Source organism: Hippoglossus hippoglossus, chromosome 7, assembly GCF_009819705.1.
Source record: "Hippoglossus hippoglossus isolate fHipHip1 chromosome 7, fHipHip1.pri, whole genome shotgun sequence".
NCBI classification, from domain to species: Eukaryota; Metazoa; Chordata; class Actinopteri; order Pleuronectiformes; family Pleuronectidae; genus Hippoglossus; species Hippoglossus hippoglossus.
The window spans coordinates 27,665,305-27,682,892 of record NC_047157.1 but is presented as its reverse complement, the minus strand read 5'-3'; the positions used below and the strand labels follow the sequence as shown (position 1 = coordinate 27,682,892).

Here is a 17,588-nt window from a genome sequence, read left to right as displayed (position 1 = left end):
CTGCAGTTAAAATCAATTAACTCTGCACACGCACTCTAATACATGTAGATATCCTCAGAGTGAGCACACACACACACACACACACACACACACACACACACACACACACACACACACTGTGCACGTGACTCGCTCTCTGTGCACGTTGTCCTCTTTCAGCTGGAGACCTGCTGACGTCACTCTGATCTGCCCCTGGATGAAGAACCTTCAGCAGCTTGACAGAGTGAAGACGAGTGAAGTGTCTCGTCCTCTCTGAAGTGAAACATGTGTCTCTCTCAGATTCACCTTCAGCCGTGTTCACGCGTCAGAGCGACTCCGCCACACACAGGCAGGTCAGCCTCTGGGTCACCATGGCGACGCCTCCAGGTAATTCATCCCCTTCTCTGAGAAGGTTTTCCATAAAATAACCTGAATCTTTGCACCGAGTGCACAGCTCTGCTCTGACCCAACAGTCCTGCACATGATGGTCTGGTTGTTACAGGAGAAATATGATGTCATGTAGAAACAGGAAAACCCTGAGAACTGTCCCCACAAAGAAAACCTCACTGTAGTTTACATTAAGATTCCTCTCAAGTGGAAACAAGCCGGTCAAACCAACAGGCTACTTTGAAAAGACACATGCATTAATCCACACAGCGATAAGTTATATATAATAATCAGTTATTATTATGTATAATTATCAGGATGAAAAGTAAAGTGTCGTTTATTACCAGTGAAGTTTTCATCACTTGAACTTGTAAAGAAATGTTGTCGCCCTGAAGTGAAAACAGACGAGAAGGTTCCACAGATTCAAGTTCCCTCAGTAAGTAGGTCAACATACATCAGCACATACTGTACTATATATATATTCATATATATTTACTGTATATATATATATACACATCTAGCACACACACAGCTGACAGGAAGTGTGAAAGTGTGAGAGACGAGCGTCTGTGGCCACGAGCTCCATCTCTCCTCCTGGAAACTTCCATCTTTAGACAAACACAAATACTAAGTTTCCTTTTCCCAAAAAGAGAAATGGAAACAGCTGCAGACGGTGTTTTCTGTCAACTTTACTCAAACAGGCCTAAACTGTGTATTTGGGGAATACTTGAATAGAAATGTGATGTTCTATGGTTTATGGTCAGCAGCAGGACAGCGTGTCACTGAATATATTGTGATCTGCAGGCTTTCAGAGATCATATAGCTCTAGCATCTTTCCATATATATACAGATATATGGATATACATATATATAAGTTCATTGTTGTTAGCACAGCTCTGTGTGCTGAATAAACTTTGAACTGATTTATTTAACGAAAAAATAAAGTCTGCAGTGATACTTTGACATATTTACTTTTTACATGTCAGTGAAACTCCTGTAGAATTAAACATAAACCTGACAAATGAAATGTTCTAGTTTCACATGTTGGATAAAAAGACTAAAATCATTTGCAGCCGAACATCAAGACTTCTTTTTGAAAGTGATTTATGATTTTTCTGTGCATCACCAGGTTAGAGCTCAACATCATCCTGGATCTCCACCTCTCTCTCTCTCTCTCTCTCTCTCTCTCTCTCTCTCTCTCTCTCTCTCCACCTCTCTCTCTCTCTCTCTGTCTCTCTCTCTCTCTCTCTCTCCCTCTCTACCCCTCTCTCTCTCTCTCTCTCTCTCTCTCTACACCTCTCTCTCTCTCTCTCTCTCTCTCTCTCTACCCCTCTCTCTCTCTCTCTCTGTCTCTCTCTCTCTCTCTCTACACCTCTGTCTCTCTCTCTCTGTCTCTCTCTCTCTCTCTCTCTACACCTCTGTCTCTCTCTCTCTCTCTCTCTCTCTCTCTACACCTCTCTCTCTCTCTCTCTCTCTCTCTCTCTCTCTCTCTCTCTCTCTCTCTCTCTCTCTCTACACCTCTCTCTCTCTCTCTCTCTCTCTCTCTCTACCTCTCTCTCTCTCTCTCTCTCTCTCTCTCTCTCCACCTCTCCCTCTCTCTCTCTCTCTCTCTCTCTCTCTCCCCCTCTCTCTCTACACCTCTCTCTCTCTCTCTCTACACCTCTCTCTCTCTCTCTCTCTCTCTCTCTCTCTCTCTCTCCCCCTCTCTCTCTCTCTCTCTACACCTCTCTCTCTCTCTCTACACCTCTCTCTCTCTACACCTCTCTCTCTCTCCCTCTCTCTCTCTCTACACCTCTCTCTCTCTCTACACCTCTCTCTCTCTCTCTCTCTCTCCCTCTCTCTCTCTCTCTCTCTCTCTCTCTCTCTCTCCCCCTCTCTCTCTACACCTCTCTCTCTCTCTCTCTACACCTCTCTCTCTCTCTCTCTCTCTCTCTCTCTCTCTCTCTCTCCCCCTCTCTCTCTCTCTCTCTACACCTCTCTCTCTACACCTCTCTCTCTCTCCCTCTCTCTCTCTCTACACCTCTCTCTCTCTCTACACCTCTCTCTCTCTCTCTCTCTCTCTGTCTCTCTGTCTCTCTCTCTCTCTCTCTCTCTCTCTGTCTCTCTCTCTCTCTCTCTCTCTCTCTCTCTCTCTCTCTCTACCCCTCTCTCTCTCTCTCTACCCCTCTCTCTCTCTCTCTACCCCTCTCTCTCTCTCTCTCTACCCCTCTCTCTCTCTCTCTCTCTCTCTCTCGTTTTGTGGGCTCTCGCCCTTTGTTCATCTCTCCATTGCATTTCCGAACCAGCCTGTTGCTAGGATACATGGGGTACATTCAGTGAAAGCTAGCTGCCCTTCCTCATCCCCTCTTCATCCTCCTCCTCGACCTCCACCACACACACACACTGATACACACACAATACACTTGACAAACATGCAGTAAGTACACGTGTGCAGACACACTTACGGTACAAACACACAGACATGTCATCTAACACACTGTGACACAAATATTCAAACACTACACAAACACACACTGGTCTACAGTCCTGAGGTGCAGCCATGCAACAGTTCTTCACACAACAGGAAACAGAATTACACTTTATCTCAATCCCTAAAACACATTTCCTGAAACTTCCTTCCTCAAAACAGGAAACACGAACCCCAAAATTCAATTTACATTCAACTCCACAACTCAGCAATGATTACACACAACATGAGTAAATACTAGATACTGCACAAAGTTCATGGGAATATTTCCTGTAGGGAACGTCTGGGAACGTCTATGAAGACAAAGTAAAACATAATAGGAATTTACAGTAACGCCAATGGGTCAGAGGACATCATGTCTCTGGGTCAGAGGACATCATGTCTCTGGGTCAAAGGACTTCATGTCTCTGGGTCAGAGGACATCATGTCTCTGGGACAGAGGACATCATGTCTCTGGGTCAAAGGACTTCATGTCTCTGGGACAGAGGACATCATGTCTCTGGGTCAAAGGACTTCATGTCTCTGGGAAGAGGACAGACGTGATAATGAGAAGTCAGTCGTCCCATAAGAACGTCCCCCCCCCCCAGAGACCTGCTCTGAACCAGTGTGAGAACCAGCAGGAAAATAAAACCATCATTGATTCTTCATTTCACCAGTCAGCTCCACCGCAGACGTTCAGGTGTCAGGACCATCAGGACCATCAGAACCATCAGGGCCATCAGGGTCATCAGGACCATCAGGGCCATCAGGACCATCAGGGCCATCAGGACCATCAGAACCATCAGGACCATCAGGGTCATCAGGACCATCAGGGCCATCAGGACCATCAGGGCCATCAGGACCATCAGGGCCATCAGGGCCATCAGGACCATCAGGGCCATCAGGGCCATCAGGACCATCAGGACCATCAGGGCCATCAGGGCCATCAGGACCATCAGGGCCATCAGGGCCATCAGGACCATCAGGGTCATCAGGGCCATCAGGACCATCAGGGCCCAGAAGAAAAGACAGCGTGTCGCTCACATTCATAAATAATCATTAACGACTAATTTACAGACATTTCCAGAACAGAGAGAGGAACTTTAAATGAACTCAGGTTTAATTGTTTTTCTTTTTAGATAAAAAGCTTTTTACTGAAGGATTTTCTCTGGTTGTTATTACTATTCCATAAATCAGAAGATACTGTCCCCAGCTCTGTGGGTTTGAGCTGTAAAATGATTCCATAACCAAACTGTGAATGAAAGAAATCTCTCAGCAGAGAACGCACGGGAATAAAACTGAAAAGATTGGTGTATGAAATGGAGAAAATGATGAGTTTCACCAGATAAATGATGTGTGACTTTATTATTCTGGTCCTGGTTCCTCTTCTCCATGTGTTCACTGCAGGAGAAGTTCCAGGATAAACCCTGAACGACACTTTGCCCCAGAAACCAGAAGAGACCAAACCAAAGTAATTCTGCTTCAGACTCTGTTTCCTGCAGCAGCGGCAGAGTAGATCCTTTTGTTAGTGTTCATAATCTCAGTGATGATGCCTGGTGGCTGCGTGGAGTTAATATGGCAGCCTGGCTTTCAGGTGGGAGGGGGGGTGAAGAGGGAGGAGGTCAGGAGAGGAGGAGGAGGAGGAGGAGGACACAGGAGGGACGAAGGTGGAAATTGAAGCCTTGCAGTGTAATTAAGACTGGTGTTAATTTCTTTTTAACCTCGCTGTGGCCAGAGGAGCTGCTCACCATGGCAACAGGAGAACACCGAGGGGGGGCCGAGCGCTGCCTCAAATCAAAACACACTGTGTGTGTGTGTGTGTGTGCGTGTGTGTGTGTGTGTGTCGCACAAAATACCATCACTGACTGAAGAGAAGATCTACACAACAACACCCAGCTGTTATATGATATTCTCGTCTAAATTAAATGTACGACTTCAACAGCCCCCCCCCCCCCCTCTTCTCCACTGGGGGATATTCTTTATGTTTTACAACTACACAATATTACAGCTGCTCCACAGGAGGAATGTTTCAGAGGATCTAAATTCATCCAAACCAAAGGAAGCTACTAAATAACAAAGTAATTAAAGATAATACAATTAAATGACATCAGATTTCTTAACACAAAAGTAATCCTGAATTAAATGAATCACTGATATGTAGAGATTTTGCATTAAATTAAAGTTGCTTAATAATCTCTCTCTCTCTCTCTCTCTCTCTCTCTCTCTCTCTCTCTCTCTCTCTAATCCTCTTTTCAACCTTTCAACTCTGTCATGCAGAGCGACCATTGTTTGTCTTTCCTCTGTCTCATAGAGACACACACATACGGGGGGGGGGGGGGGACAGCGGCGCATACACAAACCATTTTACTGTCAAGTGGAAAAATCCGTGCGTCAGGATTTGAGCTGCTCCACCGGCAGCTCAGAGCTTCTTCTCCACACGTCAGTTTGTGGTTGTGACTTTCTGACTGTGTGGATGGAGCCGCTTGCTCAGAGGCACTGGGGTAGCTCCTCTGTTGTAGGAAAAAATTGAAATGTAAGCTGGAATAAAATAAAAATAAACAATGGACTGATTTAAAATCAATATTCCACTGTTTGAATAATTTCTATGATTTAGTTTGTACTTTGAACTCAATGTGGTCAGACAGTGTCTGAATGCAGCGATCTCAGCTGAAGCAGGTGAACTGTTTCCTGGTCAGAAGGTCGAACGTCTTCAAAGATGTAAATGTGTTCATGAGCTGAACAGAAAGAATTTCCTTCTTAACTCAAGTTTAATTTCATCAGTTCAGCCACAGACGTTTGTAGCTGCAGTCATAAGCACTAAAGTTTGATATATTCTCAAAGAAATCCACTTTAATCATTCAAGTACTTTCTTAACATGTCGACTCTGTGAGAGAGGATCAGGGCGACTTAAAGGGAAAATTAGATTAAGAATTAAGTCCTAATTTATAGTCTTGTGATTTGTGAATATACAAATAAAATGTTAGGAACTTTGTTGGTTTCTGAAGCTGAGCCTCTCCATGTGTGTTGAAGTGTTTAAATCCAAAGCAGCAGAAGTTGAAATCTCGTGGGTGGAGACAGTTTGTGCAGGAATGTTTTTTTCCTTCCTGGTTTCCAGATGCGATTGTGTAACTGCAGAACATGAAGCTCCGCTCGCTCTGTTTACTCTGCTGCTGGAACGCTCGTCCTTATGAGGCCATTTCCACCAGCAGGAGGAAACCTCACGAGCTGAATGTGGGCGGGGCTAAACACAGAATCCCCCTCCTCCTCCGGCCTCAGAGCACAGACAACAGGACTCAGAGGTTTAGGCTGCCAGAGGCTACTTTATTGCTTTGCAACCACAGAGTGAGAAGAGTTTAACAAAAGCATGTGGACGTGTGTTGACCACAGTGTTTCTATGCACCACAGGATTACAAACACAGAACAGTACAAATGTTAAAAAACAAGCTCATTAGTTTCATCATCATCATCATCGTCGTATTCTTTTTTTATATTTTTCTTTTTTTTAAGTTGTCAATAAAAAACACAAGGAAACAAAACGAAGAAGGCAGCCTGTCCTACAATGAAGAATAATTATAATAAAAAACTAAAAAGGTTGTAAACGGGACATTCTCCCGTCACCTAGCGTTGGTCGTTGGTTTGATTCCCCTCCCCCGAGGTGTGGCGTGGGTCGGAGTGAGGCGGCAGGATCAGGAGGAGGTGGGGCTTCCTGCGTCGCTGCTCTCACTCACCTGGCGGTGCATCACCATCTCCCTGGCAACGCAGGTGATCTGACCGTTCGTCACCGCACCCGGAACCCCCGCCCTGAGAACCACAGAGAGACACTGAGCGGTTCTGTGTGAGCCCTGGAGAACCGGGTCGAGACCTAGCGTCCATCTTCACTGGGATCAACTCATTTACACAGGGACCAGTCACGGCCTTAACATGACTGAGACATGTGACCCTCAGAGGTTAGATTATCTTGTATAAGGAATATTTCAGCTTTATGTTCAGAGCTGGTCCGGACTCGTCAGCAGAGTTTCAAGATGAAACCTTGTTATAGATCAGTGATCGGCCGATACTTACTTCAGCTGTGCCTCCTCCGTCAGAGGGGTCATCCCTGGCTGCTTCCCAAAGAAGAAGCTGGACCACCAGTGTCCAGAGTCCTGCTTGGGGAGTCCTGCGGAGACACAGGAGGACGACACTAAGTTCAGACCTCCGTCCGTTTCCTTTCAGATTCTATCAGAGCAGCTTGTTTAACGTGCAGCTCTCAGGACGATGCTCATCCTGGTGAGTGCGAGAAGCTTCACTAACAGGAGTCGTCCTCTTTATTCCACATTTGAACACTCAGATGTGGTGGATGAAGGTTTAAGAGCGTTAAAGACACTTTGGTCTTTGTGAGGAGCCGAGGAAAAGTCCCAGCGCCTGTCGAGAGGCAGAACGAAGAGTTCCCAAACGGAGCAGCTGACTGAACAGCTGACTGAACAGCTGACTGAACAGCTGACTGAACAGTCCGACTGCTGTGGGCCGGAAACTGACTCAACATGGTGTCGCTCCACAGCGCTGAGCCGCCGCCCTCATCTGCTCCACTGGAGTTTACTAGATGAAATAGATCTAAATAAAAAAGGTCCAGAGGTTTAACTAGATTTCTGAAGAAAAAGTACATTTGATTTCTCACACTAACATTTATAAGTGTGTACGTTTTGTCTTTTGAATCGTTATTAATAACTGAACTGCACTAAAGAAAAACAGTGAACTGAGCCGACTGCACACGCCCACATTTCCCCTTTCACCTACTTTCATGTACAGCACTGACAGAGCGAGACAGAGGGAGAGTGTGTGTGTGTGTGTGTGTGTGTGTGTGTGTGTGTGTGTGTGTGTGTCTGTCTGTGTGTGTGTGTGTGTCTGTGTGTGTGTGTGTATATATACAGTGTTAGCAGCCATTAAAAAGCTGACCCTGCGGTTTTAAAACAGACGAGCCAACACAATCCTTCACCATCACAGAAGGTTTTCACATGCGGCTGCACTGAGACCATGGTCAAAGTCAGCAGGTATGAACTGGTGCAGAGGGTCACCACTGGTCACCACTGGTCACCACTGGTCACCACCATCTACATCCTGACCAGCGAGTGCTAGAGGCGCAGTTTAAATTCAATCCTCCTTCTTGAGGAGAATGAAATCCTGGTCGGAGCAGAAAGGACCTACTACAACATCAACAGATGACTCAACCACAGAAATCCAGAAGTTACTCAAACTGAAGCAATATTACAACATCAGTGAGTAACGGTGACAAATCACGAATGTTTGGTCCCAAACAGGAAGCAGTGGAGACACTGACGCACAGAAACGTGCAGTGATACGATCCTGTGGTGGTTGTTCCTGAGACGGATCTGTCCTCACCTACACTAAAGGGTTTAATCCTCTGGAGCAGCTGGATTTCATCTGGAGCAGAGCGTTAACACATTCAGGGGCTTTCAGGAGTTCTCGTACCTGGGTGGTGAGGGATGACCTCCCCGCTGAACTCTGAACTGCCACAAGAGCTGCTGCTGGACGTAGAGCCGATGCGCCCTGCGGGGGGGAGCCGGAGAAGAGAGGCGTTAGTCACTGATGTTTTCAGACTGGAACTTCAGGTCCGTATTTATATAGAACTTTTCTAGTCTTGACGACCACATACAGATTCATATTCATACAGTGCATCGCATGGCAGATTCAGTGTTTTGCCCGAGGACACGTTGGCATTAGGGGATCGAACTGGGATGGAACTGGGATGGAACTGGGATGGAACTGGGATCGAACCGGCTGCTGAGATGTCAGAAGCCTCACTTTTCCTTACTGGACTCACGGCTCATTTTGTACGAATCTCATTTGAGTCCAGATCTTAATGTTCCTGCTCATGGACACAAAACTCAGATCCACTTTGCTCTGGTACGTGACCACAGCCCGAGGGCGGCTGCCAGGCTGCAGCTCCTGGTTTGATCAGACGGGTTATGGTCTGCGGAGCCCGAATACAAACACATGCTGCAGATGCAGGACCCCCCCCCCCCCCCCTTCTTATACAGGTTCTAAATATAAGTCTGAAACCAAACATGTCATCTCTCAGGACGTTAGAGACACAAGAACACAGACAGACAGGAAGGGAGTTGCCTGGAGTGACTGGACTGTTTCCTTCACTCCAACTATTTAAAACAAGGCCCTGACGTTACAAAGAGAATCGATGGGAGGATCACGCAGCTTCTGTTAGAGATGGAACGTGTGGTAATCAAAATGTCTTGTGTTATATATTCTGTTGACTTGTGTACTTATACATAAAAGCTTGTTAAGCTCTATGAGACAAACTGTGAGTTGTGAATATGGGATATACAAATAAAATGTGATTGATTAATAAATCTAAATGTTTCCAGCATTGTTCAAACCCAAAGTTCAATCGTGGATTTAATGGAAATGACTTTAAATCTAATGTTAATAACACACAGGAAATGATTCTTTTGAAATTCAGCAGAACTCATATTTGAAAGTTTCTAAGAGTTCAATCAGTACAATCATTTAATTACTTCTGCAGTAGGAGTAACAACAAGTGAGAGTGTTAACTTAACAGCAGCCTATAGGGGGCGAGAGACTCACTTCGGTAGTAGTCAGTTGTTGCCACAAGAGAACCGCCCGCTGGAATCGCTGCCATTCTCCTGTCGCTGGTCGCTGTAGGTTGTGCTTGATGGAAACCTGCAGAGGACAGAGACGTTTTATTAAAGCTCCTCGTTACAGTCGAACATCAGAGGAACGTGTAAATAATCACATCTTTACACATTAAAGATCAGAATATGTGGAAAATGTTCAGATCCAACTGGTTTTTATTATTCTAAATGAGTCGAGCTTTTAACGTGAGGCTCAAACGGCCGAGTCTCGTTTCTTTAGTCGTCCACACGGAGCTGCAGCCGTTAAACAACCAGTCGATCCAAACATTTCATAACTGACTGAATTAACATAACTGACCAAGAAAAACGCTGTTTATTCCTGATCAGATTTCCAGTGGTGATAAGTTTTATTTACACTGGATTTAATTTAAAGTTGTATAAACACACAGAGTTGACGTGTTGTACTTGATTCCATGTACGAGGTTTGATCCTCTGAACACACGTTCATCATATTCAAGCATAAAACAACTTCTCACATTTACACGATTCTTAATACAAACATGAACATTTTACTCATATTCATGTTTACATTCACTCTGAAGGGTTCTCTGTGCAAGTAGCTGCAGCCTGAAGGTCCCGGCCTCATCAGAGAGGAACTGAAATATCCATAAAGTTATCAAACTGAAATGTGATGATCAGCTTCAGATCTACAGATCTACAGATCTTAAACAAATCAACACATACAACTCAAAACAGACTTATAAGGATGATGTTACATCTGAGATCAGCTCGATGACTGATGACTGATTCTGGATCAGCTCGATGACTGATTCTGGATCAGCTCGATGACTGATGACTGATTCTGGATCAGCTCGATGACTGATTCTGGATCAGCTCGATGACTGATGACTGATTCTGGATCAGCTCGATGACTGATTCTGGATCAGCTCGATGACTGATTCTGGATCAGCTCGATGACTGATGACTGATTCTGGATCAGCTCGATGACTGATTCTGGATCAGCTCGGTGACTGATGACTGATTCTGGATCAGCTCGATGACTGATTGTGGATCAGCCAACTGGAGGATCAGTCTCAGCAGACTCACATGATGAGATCATCTCAGCAGACAACAACAAACCTGAGGCTCATCACAACAGCTCGTGACCAACTGACAGAATCACCGACATGATGCTAAACACGTTGTTTCCTGTGGGGGTCAGTTCCTCTGTGATGACGACATGTCTGATGTCCACAGGATGAAACGTCACAGTAGAAAACAGCTGATTCCACCATGTTGTGTTTACTAAGCATCATCTAGCATCGTTAGCATGTTAGCTCGCCCCCCCCCCTCCCCGCAGCATCACGCACCTCTCCCGGAGCAGACGCGCTGGACGCCGGGCGGCAGCAGCGGGACGAGTCGGTCAGAGGCTGGGGGGGCAGACGCTACAGGCGACGGGGCCCATTGGAGGACGAGTCCAGAGGAAATGTCTCCGAGCGACGTCCCGAAGCTTCTCTACAGATTCTGCTCTAATGGAGGAGAGGAGCTTATATACCCGGGAGGGGCTGACGTCACAGGGCAGCGCGCACCGGCCAATCACAGGCAGCGAGGGGCGGGGTCCGGAGCTGCAAGACAACGAGGGGCGGGGCCACACACTGCAGCAGAGCAGGTCAGAGCCTGTTTCTGTTATTATATATTAAATTATATATCATATTATATGACTTCAGACCCTGTTCCAATTATTATATCTTATATAAGATTATATATTACATCAAATTATATATTATATGTCAGACCCAGTTCCAGTTATTATATTATATAAAAACTGTAAAGACATATGTGCTAATGGAGAAGTTAACAATACAGATATTTTAAGTTTAAGGTGATTTAAAGACACAAGTAAGTGAGGAAGAATACTGAAGCCAAATATCAACACAGATTTATGAATTATAAGAACAATCAGAAACACGTGGTATGTTAATAACAACTGTGAAACATGTCATTTAGAAACAGACTGAACAACAGACTGAACAACAGACTGAACCAACAGACTGAACAACAGACTGAACAACAGACTGAACCAACAGACTGAACAACAGACTGAACAACAGACTGAACAACAGACTGAACAACAGACTGAACCAACAGACTGAACAACAGACTGAACCAACAGACTGAACCAACAGACTGAACAACAGACTGAACCAACAGACTGAACCAACAGACTGAACAACAGACTGAACCAACAGACTGAACAACAGACTGAACAACAGACTGGTCCTGTGGACTGAACCAACAGACTGAACCAACAGACTGAACAACAGACTGAACAACAGACTGAACCAACAGACTGAACAACAGACTGAACAACAGACTGAACCAACAGACTGAACCAACAGACTGAACAACAGACTGGTCCTGTGGACTGAACCAACAGACTGAACCAACAGACTGAACAACAGACTGAACAACAGACTGAACAACAGACTGGTCCTGTGGACTGAACCAACAGACTGAACAACAGACTGAACCAACAGACTGAACCAACAGACTGGTCCTGTGGACTGAACCAACAGACTGAACAACAGACTGAACCAACAGACTGAACCAACAGACTGAACAACAGACTGAACAACAGACTGGTCCTGTGGACTGAACCAACAGACTGAACAACAGACTGAACCAACAGACTGAACCAACAGACTGAACAACAGACTGAACCAACAGACTGAACCAACAGACTGAACAACAGACTGAACCAACAGACTGAACAACAGACTGAACAACAGACTGGTCCTGTGGACTGAACCAACAGACTGAACCAACAGACTGAACAACAGACTGAACAACAGACTGGTCCTGTGGACTGAACCAACAGACTGAACCAACAGACTGAACAACAGACTGAACAACAGACTGAACCAACAGACTGAACAACAGACTGAACAACAGACTGAACCAACAGACTGAACAACAGACTGAACCAACAGACTGAACAACAGACTGAACCAACAGACTGAACAACAGACTGAACCAACAGACTGAACAACAGACTGGTCCTGTGGACTGAACCAACAGACTGAACAACAGACTGAACCAACAGACTGAACAACAGACTGAACCAACAGACTGAACAACAGACTGGTCCTGTGGACTGAACCAACAGACTGAACAACAGACTGAACAACAGACTGAACCAACAGACTGAACAACAGACTGAACAACAGACTGGTCCTGTGGACTGAACCAACAGACTGAACAACAGACTGAACCAACAGACTGAACAACAGACTGAACCAACAGACTGAACAACAGACTGAACCAACAGACTGAACCAACAGACTGAACAACAGACTGAACCAACATTACTGAACCAACAGACTGAACAACAGACTGAACCAACAGACTGGTCCTGTAGACTGAACCAACAGACTGAACAACAGACTGAACAACAGACTGAACCAACAGACTGAACAACAGACTGAACCAACAGACTGAACAACAGACTGAACAACAGACTGAACCAACAGACTGAACAACAGACTGGTCCTGTGGACTGAACCAACAGACTGAACAACAGACTGAACCAACAGACTGAACAACAGACTGAACCAACAGACTGAACCAACAGACTGGTCCTGTGGACTGAACAACAGACTGAACCAACAGACTGAACAACAGACTGAACCAACAGACTGAACAACAGACTGAACCAACAGACTGAACCAACAGACTGAACAACAGACTGAACAACAGACTGAACCAACAGACTGAACCAACAGACTGAACAACAGACTGAACCAACAGACTGAACCAACAGACTGAACAACAGACTGAACCAACAGACTGGTCCTGTAGACTGAACCAACAGACTGAACAACAGACTGAACCAACAGACTGAACAACAGACTGAACAACAGACTGAACCAACAGACTGAACAACAGACTGAACCAACAGACTGAACAACAGACTGGTCCTGTGGACTGAACCAACAGACTGAACAACAGACTGAACAACAGACTGAACCAACAGACTGAACAACAGACTGAACAACAGACTGGTCCTGTGGACTGAACCAACAGACTGAACAACAGACTGAACCAACAGACTGAACAACAGACTGAACCAACAGACTGAACCAACAGACTGGTCCTGTGGACTGAACAACAGACTGAACCAACAGACTGAACCACAGACTGAACCACAGACTGAACAACAGACTGAACAACAGACTGAACCAACAGACTGAACCAACAGACTGAACCACAGACTGAACAACAGACTGAACCAACAGACTGAACAACAGACTGAACAACAGACTGAACCAACAGACTGAACAACAGACTGAACAACAGACTGGTCCTGTGGACTGAACCAACAGACTGAACAACAGACTGAACCAACAGACTGAACAACAGACTGAACAACAGACTGGTCCTGTGGACTGAACCAACAGACTGAACAACAGACTGAACCAACAGACTGAACAACAGACTGAACCAACAGACTGAACAACAGACTGAACCAACAGACTGAACAACAGACTGAACAACAGACTGAACCAACAGACTGAACCAACAGACTGAACAACAGACTGAACCAACAGACTGAACAACAGACTGAACAACAGACTGAACCAACAGACTGAACAACAGACTGGTCCTGTGGACTGAACCAACAGACTGAACAACAGACTGAACCAACAGACTGAACAACAGACTGAACAACAGACTGGTCCTGTGGACTGAACCAACAGACTGAACAACAGACTGAACCAACAGACTGAACAACAGACTGAACCAACAGACTGAACCAACAGACTGAACAACAGACTGAACCAACAGACTGAACAACAGACTGAACAACAGACTGAACCAACAGACTGAACAACAGACTGGTCCTGTGGACTGAACCAACAGACTGAACAACAGACTGAACAACAGACTGAACCAACAGACTGAACAACAGACTGAACCAACAGACTGAACAACAGACTGAACCAACAGACTGAACAACAGACTGAACCAACAGACTGAACAACAGACTGAACCAACAGACTGAACAACAGACTGGTCCTGTGGACTGAACCAACAGACTGAACAACAGACTGAACAACAGACTGAACCAACAGACTGAACAACAGACTGAACAACAGACTGGTCCTGTGGACTGAACCAACAGACTGAACAACAGACTGAACCAACAGACTGAACAACAGACTGAACCAACAGACTGAACAACAGACTGAACAACAGACTGAACCAACAGACTGAACAACAGACTGAACCAACAGACTGAACAACAGACTGAACAACAGACTGAACCAACAGACTGAACCAACAGACTGAACAACAGACTGAACCAACAGACTGAACCAACAGACTGAACAACAGACTGAACCAACAGACTGAACAACAGACTGAACCAACAGACTGAACAACAGACTGGTCCTGTGGACTGAACCATCTCCCTGGAATGACTGCAGCGCTCTCTTGTGGTCAAATGTATGAACTGTAGTGTTTAGTCTGACAGAAAGATTTTAAATTCAGAATTCAAACCTGCGCAGACACCAGTGGATTTCTATCACCAGTGGATTTCTGTCACCAGTGGATTTCTATCACCAGTGGATTTCTGTCACCAGTGGATTTCTATCACCAGTGGATTCCTGTCACCAGTGGATTTCTATCACCAGTGGATTCCTGTCACCAGTGGATTCCTGTCACCAGTGGATTTCTGTCACCAGTGGATTTCTATCACCAGTGGATTTCTGTCACCAGTGGATTTCTATCACCAGTGGATTCCTGTCACCAGTGGATTTCTATCACCAGTGGATTCCTGTCACCAGTGGATTCCTGTCACCAGTGGATTTCTATCACCAGTGGATTTCTGTCACCAGTGGATTTCTGTCACCAGTGGATTCCTGTCACCAGTGGATTTCTGTCACCAGTGGATTCCTGTCACCAGTGGATTCCTGTCACCAGTGGATTTCTGTCACCAGTGGATTCCATCATCTTCATCACCCGGCCACGACAACACAAGTCTTCATTGTGACTCGTGTTCTAGTGACAGACACACAACATATTTAGAGCAAGGACCATAAAGGAACACGGTCGATATGACAGCTGCCGAAGATGAAGCAGATGAGACAGAAACCAAACACGCTAAGTACATGTCAGTAGTTCTTATGCATGTTCAAATGTTCATGTTTCTGATCAGGTTTGTGCTCATTACATTATACTGTACATGCAGGGTTGTGTGTCTGCTGAAGTTCATGATGATAGAACACTTGTTGTATAGAAACATGAAGTGACCCTTCTGTCTAACATGTTCACAGATCCATCATGTTTATTACAAACCTGTTCCTGTCTCTGAACTGTCTGATGATACATGTCATCATCCAGCTCCACACACATAAAACTATGCATCTGTTCTATTAAAGTAAAACAGTATAAAACCCATAAATATGGTTTCAGAGAAAGTGTCATTAGCTCGAGCATAAACTGAGTGTGTTTAAATATCAGAGCTGGTGAATGAAGATACAGAAGATAAAACCTTAAGAGTGTTAAACAGACACATTCAAACATTTGTTAATAACCCAAGTAAATTCTGGGTTAATTTCAAGTTCAGATTTTAATAATTGAAGCACAACACTTTGTCATTTAAAGGAATGCTTTATTGATATCCAAACATATACAACAAAACCAAAAACTGATTTTAATCATAAGCTTCCACATCTGATCCCTTTTAATAATCTACATCAGCTGGAACTAAATAAAGCTATGAGTATATTCTCCTGTCGCCCAGCTGCACTTCCCATTGGCACCAAAACTCAAATTTAAACTGAAAGAAAAGTACATAATCCTTTTCTATCCAGAGTCCCACGACTGATTCACAGATTATAATCCCAAAGCTCGTTTTATTTGCAATTCACACTTTAATCTATTTTTAAATGAGATTTTTTGGAGTGAAAGCTGAAATAAATGACTTTAGATATAAACGTCTTGTAGTGAGCGTCTGCGTTCTCATGTTGGCAAAGCACAAAGTCAGAGAGTTGTAACATGTTTAAACATTTGCTTTTAACTGATGGTAGATTAATTATACATATGATCATTCTCTTGAATCCACATCTACAGAAAGTAAAAGGAAACTATGCTCAACCGAACAGAAAAATATCAACTAACAAAACGATCAACACAAAACAAGAAAATACGCAAATGATCGAATCTGAAGCAGTTTGACGGGAAGTTGGTTTTTTAAAATGTGTTTTTATTTCACCTTTGTATCTCGTCTCTTTTTTTTTTCTATAAGTTTAAATCTTCCTGGGAAATTTTGGCTGGAATCATTTCATGATCGAAAATATTAACGGCCTTAAATCATTTTTATATTTCAGCCAGTTTCTACCTGAATAAAAGACGTGGTGACGTTTAGAGACGAGGACACGAGAGCAACGCTGAATGATCCAACATCGAACACAGCGACTCCAGAATGAACCAGTGCTCCCAGTCGTCTCTCAGACGTTGCTCAGGATCCAGTCAACACATTTAAAAAGTTCACTTCACCACGAATCGAGTGCACGTTCTTTCTTCAATGAGCCTTTCAGTCAACTCTTAATTTCACATTAGTTCTGTTACCTAACGTTTGCAGACATCGTGTTCACGTTGACCTGAACGGTTTAAATCTATGGCTCAAGTTGAAATCTTCCTGTGAAGGAATCATTATGACGACCCCGGTTCCTAAAGCACTCGTCGACTCATGACACTTCGAGACGGACGTTTGGCAACGATGAAACTTTTCTGCTGCCTCAAAAAACAGCATCTGACACTGAGCCACATTTTGAGGGTTCAGGGTTTGTTCCTCCACAGAGCCGGAGGTCACACGTCATCATGAACCTTCAGCTGATGGTGCAGAGCCACATCTGGGCTCCACGTTGTCTGGGAGGTTTCACCACTAGAGGCAGTGTTGCCCGTGTATCAGCGAACTTTGTGCCAGAGAAACGAAAACACTAGAAAACGACTTTCTTCTTTTTCCACATTCAAGAGAAAAGTGACGGTGCTGCACGACTCAGGCGTCAGTGACGGACTCAGAGACGCCCGAGAGCGACTGTGGCATCACAACGTGTGCGTGTGTGTGTTGGGGCGGTGCAGGTCTACAACAATAAGAGCAACTGTGA

The 17,588-nt window shown here is 44.7% G+C and overlaps 2 protein-coding genes across 2 annotated transcripts in view; one reads left to right on the top strand and one right to left on the bottom strand.

The window, feature by feature from the left end:
* ptk6b (PTK6 protein tyrosine kinase 6b) overlaps window positions 1–3,433 on the top strand; it is a 26,280-nt gene extending 22,847 nt beyond the window's left edge. The window contains exon 9 of the mRNA XM_034589816.1: window positions 3,423–3,433. The gene's annotated coding sequence lies outside the window, so the exon portion shown is untranslated. The remainder of the gene's footprint in view (window positions 1–3,422) is intronic.
* A 2,683-nt stretch (window positions 3,434–6,116) lies between these two features.
* LOC117764239 (pancreatic progenitor cell differentiation and proliferation factor B-like) lies at window positions 6,117–10,952 on the bottom strand. The gene is made up of 5 exons (XM_034589863.1): window positions 10,788–10,952; window positions 9,410–9,505; window positions 8,279–8,356; window positions 6,875–6,968; window positions 6,117–6,613 (listed from the first exon to the last, which is right to left on the bottom strand). Exons 2-5 carry the CDS (start codon window positions 9,462–9,464, stop codon window positions 6,499–6,501), a joined length of 342 nt encoding a protein of 113 aa, XP_034445754.1. The 5' UTR covers window positions 9,465–9,505; window positions 10,788–10,952; the 3' UTR covers window positions 6,117–6,498.
* Between the last annotated feature and the right edge of the window lie 6,636 nt (window positions 10,953–17,588).

Bases quoted from the DNA above. Each gene is read 5' to 3' on its own strand.
- LOC117764239 (XM_034589863.1), bottom strand. From the start codon at position 9,464: ATGGCAGCGATTCCAGCGGGCGGTTCTCTTGTGGCAACAACTGACTAC. The intron at 8,357-9,409 runs GTGAGTCTCTCG...TCCCCCCCGCAG, and splicing joins AACAACTGACTACTACCGAA to GGCGCATCGGCTCTACGTCC. The intron at 6,614-6,874 runs GTAAGTATCGGC...TGTGGTTCTCAG, and splicing joins ACGGAGGAGGCACAGCTGAA to GGCGGGGGTTCCGGGTGCGG.